General features: G+C 41.5%; 1 protein-coding gene across 1 annotated transcript; it reads left to right on the top strand.

Annotated features, from left to right (window-relative positions):
- Positions 1–2,076: 2,076 nt before the first annotated feature.
- Positions 2,077–10,983, top strand: LOC310806262 (vitellogenin-like; the record flags this gene model as incomplete). The annotated part of the gene is made up of 32 exons (XM_083672312.1): positions 2,077–2,120; positions 2,446–2,617; positions 2,708–2,959; positions 3,052–3,213; positions 3,304–3,452; positions 3,575–3,725; positions 3,840–3,997; positions 4,079–4,244; positions 4,331–4,456; positions 4,551–4,769; positions 5,090–5,307; positions 5,403–5,500; positions 5,582–5,706; positions 5,794–5,895; positions 5,975–6,094; positions 6,236–6,422; positions 6,517–6,610; positions 6,725–6,910; positions 7,004–7,133; positions 7,234–7,453; positions 7,637–8,067; positions 8,286–8,357; positions 8,479–8,685; positions 8,809–8,951; positions 9,148–9,286; positions 9,370–9,499; positions 9,601–9,784; positions 9,903–9,997; positions 10,118–10,212; positions 10,332–10,497; positions 10,583–10,744; positions 10,866–10,983. 32 exons carry the CDS (start codon positions 2,077–2,079, stop codon positions 10,976–10,978), a joined length of 5,016 nt encoding a protein of 1,671 aa, XP_083528438.1. The 3' UTR covers positions 10,979–10,983.
- Between the last annotated feature and the right edge of the window lie 443 nt (positions 10,984–11,426).

The following is an 11,426-nucleotide window of genomic DNA, read 5'->3' as shown; positions in this document are numbered from 1 at the left end:
TAGCCTTTGCACCCCATGGCACAATCACCCTGGATAAACTTAGACAAGTTGACAGAAGGGTTATGGAGAACAGTCAGGTCAGAACAAAGTGACATTTTAGGGGCGTAGGTGTTTAGATTTGTGTTATCATTTTTAATGAAGAGCATTACCGTATATTGAAATACATTCAGATGTGAGGCATACTGTTTAAGAGGTCATGATGATAGATTTTCTTTTTAGACCAATGCAAATAGGCTAATAACTGATAATAAAACAAACTTTATTTATATAGCCCATTTCATACACGGATGCAATACAATACAATACTCGTCTCACAAGTCTTATTAATACCTGCCCAAGCTCCTGACGTACAGGCCCCCCGGCTGACCTTCTACCCACCAGCCTAGTCAAAGCCTGCCTGCCCACCATCTCCCCCTGGTTACTGGTATAATCAACTCCTCCCTGACCATACTGTCCCATCCACCCTCAAAGTTTTGGTTCTGGTTCCGGTTCTGATCTAATAACTTCCGGGCAATTTCAAATTTCCCCTTCCTCTCCAAATTACTTGAATGTGTAGTGGCTGCCCAACTCCAATCCCACCTGAACTCTACAACCTGCATGAACCTTTTCAATCTGGATTCCAACAACCTTCTCTGCTCAACTGACTCCGGACTATTAACCATCCTCATCCTCCTTGACCTCAGTGTTGCCTTTGACACCATCTCCCACTCCCTCCTATTGGACAGGCTGGGGATAACAACACTCTCAGACAGAAAACTGTTTTTCCAGCTAAAACAACACCAATTATGGGCCTATAATAACAATATAGCAGCTTTAGGTTTGCTTTTAGTTAAACATCTGTGTTTTTATCAGTCTGTTCTCCTGTCTTTGATTTTATCAATTTATATTTTATGTTATGGAGTACACTTTTTAATGTAAAGTGACCTTGGGTGTTTCGAAAGGCCCTTAAAATAAAATGTATTATTATGATTATTATTTTTATTATGAATGTGCTGTACTGGAAAAATAAATATAAACAAACAAACAAATACAACAGAGAGACTTAAGCAAGGCCAAGGATAAAAGTGACTCAAGTGTAGTAAAAATGATGTACTCAAGGAACTGAAAAAAAAACCTAAAATAACTTAAAGACTAAGAGTATAATAATACTTAATACCCTAAGTAAAAGTAAAAGCAAGGCTAAAAAAAGCATGTTTTAAGATGTCTTTTTAAAAATGTCCACAGGTTTAAATGTGTGGCTGCTCAGATCCTCTGGCAGGCTGTTTAGGCTCTCTGTGTCACCCTGAGAGAGCCTTGGCAAGGTTCCTCAGGTGGTATAAAGCTGTTTTGGTCACATTCTTAATGTGTGGTTTGAAATTTAGCTCAGAATTTAAGAAGACACCTAGGTTTTTAACCTGGTGCTGTCTTTAATGTCCGTGACTTAATTTGTACAGCCAGTTTCTCTCTCTGGGCTTTGGCTTTAACAGTACCTCAGTCTTGTATAGGTTTAATTGAAGAAAATGTTGAGAGATCACAAGTATGTAAATACATAACACAGTTGAATAATTTATCAGTGGGGCTAAAATCCTCTGGTGACACTGAAATGTAAAGTTGTGTATCGTGAGAAAATCAATGCTGTGCTTTCTGACACTGCCAAGGAGTAACATATATAAACTGAAAAGCACCTATAAACTGAACAGCACCTACAGTAACAGCTCCTACAGTATGTTAGTCTATTTTTCTAAAAGGAAGTAATGAAATAGAATCATATTGTCAGGGATGATTTAGCTAAATGTACCATGGAGGTGGTTTTTAATTTTTCCAACTTGGACATTGTGCTCAGGTGACATCACAAAGTAGACATGAAAGGCCAGGTTAACCTAACCTTGTGTGTCTATGGCATATCTGATTAGAGTCTGTAGTTTGTCCAAGTTTTGCAGTAAATGCCAGATTCAGATTCACGATAAACCAATAACAAACCAGTAACAAAGCTGCATTTTAACCCTAACCCAGTAACATTTTTTATATAGGCACGTCACCAATAATTTTACTTTAAAAAGGCTGGCCGTGACTGTTGTTCCTCACCTCCCACTGGCCATGAGAGCAGTTGTACTTGCCCTGACTCTAGCCCTTGTGGGTAAGTATAATTTTTATGACTACAAACTTGTTTTCTAAAATATAATTTTAATTTGTGTATGTTTTTTGTTGCTTGTTTCAGAAATTATAATGTTACCTTTCTGATATGAAATATCATGGGGTCAAAACAAATAATGTCTTACATTCTATTTCATAGCGAGTCAACAGATTAACTTTGGTAAGTTTAACTATATTTACACATTTTCCTTGTTTGAGTAAAATACCACTAAAGTTTTAGTAAAATACCACGAAACTAAAACACAGAGTTTTTTTACAGAGTATGTTTGAAGATAAATGTACCAGCGGATTAATAAATTGTTATGCAATGAGTAACAACATTCTGTTTATAGCACCTGAGTTTGCTGCCAGTAAGACCTACGAGTACAAGTATGAAGCACTTGTCCTGGGAGGTCTGCCAGAAAAGGGTCTGGCTAGAGCTGGAGTAAAAGTCAGCAGCAATATTCTCATCAGTGCAGTTGCCCCGAATACCTTCCTGCTGAAGGTAAAGTCTACACATACAAACTCAAAACATCTCAATATCTCTTGATGCAATGTTCCTTACATTGAATATTATGATGATATTTCCTTGCAGCTTGTGGACCCCGAGATCTTAGAGTACAGTGGCATCTGGCCCAAAGATCCTTTTGTCCCAGCTGCAAAGCTCACTTCAGCCCTGGCTGCTCAGCTCATGACTCCTATCAAGTTTGAGTATGCCAATGGTGTTGTGGGTAAGGTATTTGCCCCTGCTGGTGTCTCTGCAACGGTGTTGAATGTCCACAGAGGTATCCTGAACATCCTTCAACTCAACATCAAGAAGACACAAAACGTCTATGAGTTGCAGGAGGTCAGACTTGTAATATTTAAATAATAAGCACAAATTCATGTAACCATATACTGTATGTGCTTATCACTCATGCTATCCTTTATGTTATGCAGGCTGGAGCTCAGGGAGTGTGCAAGACCCACTATGTCATCAGTGAAGACGCAAAGGCTGAGCGCATCCATTTGAGCAAGACCAAGGATCTGAACAACTGCCAGGAGAGACTCATGATGGACATTGGTCTGGCTTACACAGAGAAATGTGCTTTGTGTCAGAAGGTAGGAGAAATGTCCCTATTTTTTTAGCTTGGACAGACATCAATAGATACTCCTTACATGATAGTGCAACAAATACACTTACCTACACAGAGTGGAAAAAACCTGAGGGGAACTGCAGCCTACAACTACGTCATGAAGCCCACTGCCACTGGTGCCCTGATCATGGAGGCCACTGTTACCGAGCTCCATCAGTTCACACCATTCAATGAGATGACTGGAGCTGCCCAGATGGAGGCAAAGTATGTAGACTGATTTATTTTTTTAAATCTGAAAGTGTCATGGATACAGGTATATCATTTACAGAACATCTACAGTTGCACCGTAAAAGCATCCCTAATGAGTTTACTTTTTTTTTTGGCAGACAAACCTTGACCTTTATTAAGATTGAGGAGACCCCAGTTGAGCCCATCAAAGCAGACTATATTCCTCGTGGATCCCTGCAGTACGAGTTTGCCACTGAGATTCTCCAGACACCCATTCAGCTCCTCAGGATCAGCAATGCCGAGGCTCAGGTAATGTGACTATTAGATGTATTTCCTCCCTCCCTCATAGATACAGTATCATTTCAAAACTGTTTGTTGAATTATTCTGAAAAGATGTATTATACACATTCATTTTCTTTTCAGATTGTAGAGATTCTGACTCATCTGGTTACAAACAATGTAGCTAAGGTCCATGAAGATGCCCCTCTGAAGTTTGTGCAGCTTGTCCAGCTCCTGCGTGTTGCCAGCTTTGAGAGTATTGAGGCCATCTGGGCTCAGTTCAAGGCCAAGCCAGCTTTCAGGTAGTTTTGCGTCAGGTTCTTTGGTGAGAAATTACATAATCACATAATTTAAATTAACCTGATGCCAACAATTATTTTCAGACGCTGGATCCTGGATGCTGTCCCTGCCATTGGAACTCCAGTTGCTATGAGGTCCATCAAGGAGTGGTTTTTGGCTGGTGACATCACTATTGCTGAGGCTGCTCAGGCTCTGATAGCCGCTGTGCACATGGTGACGGCTGATTTGGACACCATCAAGCTTGTTGAAGTGGGTAAACCATCAAACCAGCTTTAAGCTTTCTTCGAGGTTTCAAGACTATAATGAAATTAAACAATCCTTTCTTCCCCCACCAGGGCCTGGCTTTCAACCACAAGATTCAGGCAAATGCAGTTCTGCGTGAGGTCGCCATGCTTGGTTATGGTACCATGGTATTCAAATACTGTGCTTTACATCCAACCTGCCCAGCTGAACTTGTGAAGGTAAAGGGGACATTTTATTCCATAATCACATCATATTAAATGATTACACATTGTAAGAAAATAAACATATTCATGGGTCTTTCAACTTCCACAGCCCATCCATGATATGGCTGTTGAGGCTGTTGGCAGGGGCAACTTTGAGGAGCTTGCTGCTGCTCTTAAAGTTTTGGGTAATGCTGCCCATCCTGCTAGTATTAAGCCAATCATGAAGCTCCTGCCTGGATTTGGAACTGCAGCTGCTGCTCTACCCCTGAGAGTCCAGGCTGATGCCATCCTGGCTCTGAGGAACATTGCTAAGAAGGAGCCCAGAATGGTGAGAACAATTTTGTCTTCACTGCATCTTAAAGGGACACTTCACAAATGTTTAACATCACATTTATTATCTCCAGCACCATGCCATACCAGTGTTATTCATTCAGTTATTTTCAGAAACTACAAAGCGTTTCCAACCAGGTGGAGTGTGTTTGTGTTTGTCGTTTTTGAAAATGAATGAGAATAAAAAAAATCAATAAAAAAAAAATCACAGTTTTTATACATGGAGACACTGGTATGGTGCTGGAGATAATAAAAGTGATGTTAAAAATGTGTCCCCCGTTAACAATTCCACTCACCACTTTTATCATTGTTATTTAGGTCCAGGACGTGGCTGTACAGTTGTTCATGGACAAGACTCTCCATCCTGAGCTCCGCATGATTGCCATTGTTGCACTGGTTGAGACAAGGCCCCCTATGGGTCTGGTAACTGTCATTGCCGATGCTGTGCAGAAGGAGGCCAATCTGCAGGTGGCTAGCTTTGTCTACTCTTACATGAAGTCTATGACGAGGAGCACTGCCCCTGACTTTGCCAGAGTGTAAGAGCAGTCTTCAATCTCATCACTTTTCTTCTAGACTCGATTCTGTATTTTCATGAATTCATTTTATTTAACATTTTATTTTTCAATTTTAGTGCTGCTGCCTGCAATGTTGCTGTCAAGATCCTCAGCCCCAAATTTGACAGACTGAGCTACCGCTTCAGCAAAGCCATCCACCTGGACATGTATCATAGTAAGAGCCTCATGAACTGATCACACAGAATCACAATAGTTTCTCTCTGATATGTGGCCTCAATTATTGTTTTTTCTCAAGGTCCTCTTATGATGGGTGCTGCTGCCAGTGCTTTCTACATCAATGATGCTGCCACCGTTTTGCCCAGAGCTGTAGTGGCCAAAGCCCGCACATACCTTGCCGGAGCAGCTGCTGATGTTCTGGAGGTAAAAGTAGTTCTTCAAAGTTCCCTGAAATAGTAATAATTCAACTGTTTAATTTCTTACTGAGCAAGCTCCATCTTTCTCTCTCAGTTTGGAGTGAGAACTGAGGGAATCCAGGAGGCTCTTCTAAAAATGCCCAAGGCTCCTGAGAATGCTGACAGGATCACCAAGATGAAGCATGTCATTAAAGCTGTAAGTGTTATTGAAATTCTGTCTTCAAAGAATCAATGATTCAATGATAATATGGTTTAAAAGATTTTTTTTTTCATAGCTGTCTGACTGGAGGTCCTTGCCAACAGCCCAGCCACTGGCCTCCATTTATGTGAAATTCTTTGGACAGGAAATAGCCTTCGCCAACATCGACAAGGCCATCATTGATCAGGCAATTCAGGTATGACATAGGGCATAGGCTGTACTGCAACTTATTGGTCTAAAAAGCTGAACATTTAAACCTCTCTTGCTGTTAACCTAAAATAATGTCTTAAATGTAATCACAGCTAGGAAGCTGAGCATATTATGTTTTTTTCCACAGCTTGCAACTGGACCTGCCATTCAGGCTGCTGGAAAGAGTGCTCTGAAGGCACTGCTGTCTGGAGCCTCCTTCCAGTATGCTAAGCCCCTGCTGGCTGCTGAGGTGCGTCAAATCTTCCCCACTGCTGTTGGTGTGCCCATGGAGCTCAGTTTCTACACTGCTGCTGTGGCTGCTGCAACTGTCAATGGTAAGTTATCCCCAATGAAAAAGGAGAGAGGTTTTTTTTAACTTTTGGGTTTCATAGTCTTATTGGCTGTGTCTTTCCATCCTCATGCTCACAGTCCAAGCCACCATGTCACCACCTCTTCCTGAGACCTTCCGTGTTGCCCAGCTCATGAAAACAGACATTCAGCTGCAGGCCGAGTTTACACCAAGGTAGATACTTTTTCTTGGAGTACACATTCACTAAATTTAATGTTTTCCCACTGAAAGAAATGCAAGCTTATCATAAAGGTTGTTTCAGAAATCAATTATCTCATCTTCTTTCAGTGTTGCCATGCATACATTTGCTGTGATGGGAGTGAACACTGCCTTTATCCAGGCTGCTCTGATGGCAAGAGCTGAAATCCACACAATTGTCCCTGCAAAACTGGCAGCAAGACTTGACATTGTGAAGGGCAACTTCAAGATTGAGGCTGTGCCTGTTCGGAGTCTGGATCACATTGCAGCTGTACGGTATGTAGCTTATACTTCCTGAAAGAGCAACCTCTGTGAGGCATTATGTATTTCCTTTCTCTATTTAATGAGCACTCTTGTATTATCTCTCAGTGTTGAGACCTTTGCCATTGCAAGAAATGTTGAGGATCTTGCAGCTGCAAAACTGACACCAATGGTTCCTGCTGCAGCAAAGGAAATGCTCACATCTAAGATGGCATCCTCTATGGCTGGTGGTATGATGGTAAGATGAAGATGCTTTTTTACTTGACTTATCAGCACAGATTTCTCCACATACTTACATGATCTCTAAATCCATTCTATGTTTGTCTTCATTTTTTCAGTCAAGATCATCTGAAATCATTTACTCAGATTTGCCCTCCAACGTTCTGCCCAAATTGAGAGCCATTTCAGCCCGAATGCATAAGAAAATGTGTGCAGAATCTAAAACCTTTGGAATGAAGGCATGTGCTGAGATTGAATCCAGGAACGCTGCATTCATCAGAAACTCTCCTCTCTATGCACTGATCGGGAAACACTCAGTCAGTGTTGATGTGTCACCAGGTAAGATACATTGATCATTTACATTTAATGTAATATATGTAATGATAATATATAAAATAAACATGCTATTTTAGCAGATTTTATCCAAAGCGACTTACAGTACAGTAAGTGCATAAATTCTTTTACCGGTATATATGTTCCTAGCATAAATAACAGCACAAACAATTGTTTCTTTGCTGGTAGCTTCTGGTCCAGCCATTGAGAGAATAGAGATTGAGATACAGGTTGGACCAAGGGCAGCAGAGAAGATCATCAAGGTAATTACCATGAGCGACGAGGAGGAATCTCAAGAGGGAAAAACTGTCTTGTTGAAGCTCAAGAAAATTCTAGCTCCTGGTCTGAAGAATGGCACCAGATCTTCCTCCAGCTCTAGCAGCTCCCGCTCCAGCAGCTCCCGCTCCAGCAGTTCTCGCTCTAGCAGTTCTCGCTCTAGCAGTTCTAGCCTTCGTTCCAGCTCCTCCTCCTCCTCCTCATCTAGCTCTTCCTCTCGTGCCAAGAGCAAGAGAATCAATTTGAGTGCAGCCAACAAGATGTCTAAGAGAATTAGCAGTAGCTCCAGCAGCCGCTCTTCTAGCTCCAGCAGCTCCAGCTCTTCCAGCTCCCGCATGTCAAAGGTAAGGCAGCAATTCCAAAGCAATATTTACCTTTCCAAATCGGTTAAAATCCATTTCACTAATAACGTTGCCTTTATGTTACGGCAGGAACTCTATGACATGAAGTTTGCCAACAACCACATTCACCAGGTGATAATGTTTTAGCCTATAGAGAACATCTACAACTATAGCTGTCACTGGATTCCTAACCTAAGTTGCTATGCTTCTTTTGCTTGCAGCATCGCAACCCTAAGGCAAGCGTCTCCAACAGCAAAAGCAGCGCCTCTAGTTTTGAGGCCATCCACAAGCAGGTGAAACTTCAACATTCTACTTTCATTACCCTTATGACATGTTTATATTGTATTGATGACAATGGTTATACATGGAATACATGGATGCATTGACATTCTCTGTATGTGTCTGTAATCACAGCCTAAATTCCTTGGCAATGTTGTCGCTCCTGCTGTGACAATCCTCATCCGTGCAGTGAGAGCTGACCATGAGGTGCAGGGATACCAGCTTACTGCATACTTGGACAAAACTACTTCCAGACTGCAAATTATCTGGGCTGCCCTTGCTCCAAGTGACAACTGGAAAATCTGTGCTGATGGTGTGCTGCTGAGCAACCACAAGGTTATGGTAAGATGAAAGGTCTAGTTACCAATGCGACTGTAGTTTACTACAGTAATTGTCACAGTGTCACAGTCTGCATTACTTAGGGTTATTAATAAAAGGAAAACACTTTTCACCATATTCTCATAGGCTAAGTTTGCCTGGGGCATTGAGTGCAAGGAATTTGAGACTTCCATCACAGCCGAAACTGGTCTTGTGGGCCCAAGCCCTGCAATGCGCGTGAAGCTGACATGGGACAAGCTTCCAAGTGGCCTGAAGCGCTATGCACAGAAGTACGTTTTCTAATTTGATCAGCATGACTAAGTTGACTAACTTTAAGCGTTTACCTTGTGGTAACCTGAACTACATGTACACTGCATTATATGTATGCATACATATAAACAAATAAAAGAATTGTAAATAATTACATATAATATTTTACGTATAATATTTAGAAATATGAAATGTTTCCCTTGATTCGCAATCTAGGTTGTCTGAGTACCTCCCAAGTGCTGCTCTCATTGCTGGACTGAATCAGGGAAAAGCTAAGAACAGTATGAAGCAGATCAAACTGACTGTGGCTATTGCCTCTGAGACAAGCCTGAATCTTGTACTGGAAACACCAAGAGTGAGTTGCATTGTGCACACATATTCGAATTGAGGTTTGTATAATGTATAATAATTTGATTATTTATATTTCCATATTTGCAGATGACCATGTATAAACTGGCCTTAGGTCTCCCAATTTCTCTGCCCATTGGAGCTGCTGCTGCTGAACTTGACCTGCTTCGGGACAATGTTGCTGGCAAAATCATCTACCTGCTTACCAAAGCCAATACAGGTGAGAGGAGATAAAGATGACTGATTTAATCAAAATTTCATTGGATTACCTCAAAGTTGAGTTGTAAAAGGGGTAATGATGAATCTTTTTCCTAACTCCAGCTGAATGCAGCCAATCCAAGGATACTCTGACCACATTTAACAACAGGAGGTACAAGAACGAGATGCCCCTCTCTTGCTACCAGGTTTTGGCTCAGGATTGCACCCCAGAGCTCAAATTCATGGTTTTGCTGAAGAAGGATCACACATATGAACAAAACCATATCAACGTGAAAATCTCTGACATGTAAGTAGATTGTAAAGAGAAGGAGTCAAGCTGTATGTCAGCCATTTAGAGCTCTATTTAGACCTTCATTCCCCTTTTACTGTTATTATAACTTACAAGTGTCACTTATTTTCACCAGCGATATTGACCTGTATCCCAAGGACAATGATGTGCTGGTGAAGGTTAATGGAATGGAAGTCCCTATCAACAACCTCCCATACCAACATCCTACAGGTTTCTCATTTTGGCGAATACAAATCAAAAAGATGTATATCCACATGATATTATTCAGTGTGTTGTAGGTTTTCAATGTATCTATCAAAAATGTATGAATATTGTAATCTCTGCTTCTAGCCTCCATCCAGATCAGACAAAGAGGCCAGGGTTTGTCTCTCTATGCTCCTCAACATGGTCTCCAGGAGGTCTACTTTGATAAGAACACATGGAAGGTAATAGAAGCATATGGACATCTTTATAACTACACACAGCAATTTATTTACAGATTATTTTAAGGACGGCCAGAATATTAAATAAAGCCAAGCTATTTCCCTATTCAATCTCTGCACAGGTTCAAGTTGTGGACTGGATGAAGGGACAGACCTGTGGAATCTGTGGAAAGGCTGATGGGGAAGTCAGACAGGAGTATCGCACACCCAGTGGACGCCTGACCAAAAGTGCAGTCAGCTTTGCCCACTCCTGGGTGCTTCCTGCTGAAAGCTGCCGTGACAGCACTGGTGAGTCTTAGCCTACTGCCTCGGCTGCATCCCTTCCACAAATGTAGGTCCTTAAAATTAACATATACACATACCTCTATCCCAGAATGTCGCATGAAGCTTGAATCTGTGAAGCTAGAGAAGCAGATGATCGTTGATGGCCAGGAGTCCAAATGCTACTCTGTTGAGCCTGTGCTGCGTTGCCTGGCTGGCTGCTACCCAGTGAGGACCACACCCGTTACCATTGGCTTCCACTGTGTGTCCACCGGTGAGTCTACAGTGGACAAAAGCATGTTCTACTGAAGACAGCATTAATACAATATCTGTGTGTAACATACACATTTTCCATAGTGATGTCGTTCCTAATATCCTGCTATTTACTTTTTCAGATTCCAACCTGAACCGCTCTGAGGGTCTGGGCAGCATCTATGAGAAGAGTGTGGACCTGAGGGAGACAACAGAAGCACATGTGGCCTGCCGTTGCACTGAGCAGTGTGCTTAGTCTCAAAGTCATCTTAGCCACATTGTCATTTTTGTTATTTGATCAATAGTCTGAATCACTCTGTTTGAAATGTAATTGTGAATAAATTATAAGCAACAACAAAAAAAAAAGTCTGACAATTATTTCAAGCTTGTGTGAGAGGACATGAGACCATTTAAGGATAGACAAGAAATTGAGGAATTAGCAATGCCAGCTAGTTTAAAACACAGGACATTATGTTCACTGTGAAATTATTTATCCAGCACAAAACCAGGACAGTCCGGCCCCCGGGCCAATCAAGGCCCGCGAAGAGATTTAAAACAGCCTGAGATCTGTTTCTAAAATAACATTATATGTGGCCTGCACAGCCATAAGTGTATGCTCATGTGCTGCAATTCTTATTTCAACCATGCGATGGCAGCTCTCAAACTCACCAACTGTAGATTACATTGTGTGGTCAAAAGAAGCT

The sequence above is a fragment of the Argentina silus genome, assembly GCF_951799395.1.
Source record: "Argentina silus genome assembly, chromosome: 6".
Taxonomy (NCBI): Eukaryota; Metazoa; Chordata; class Actinopteri; order Argentiniformes; family Argentinidae; genus Argentina; species Argentina silus.
The sequence above is the reverse complement of the archived record's forward strand: the minus strand, read 5'-3'. Positions and strand labels throughout refer to the sequence as shown.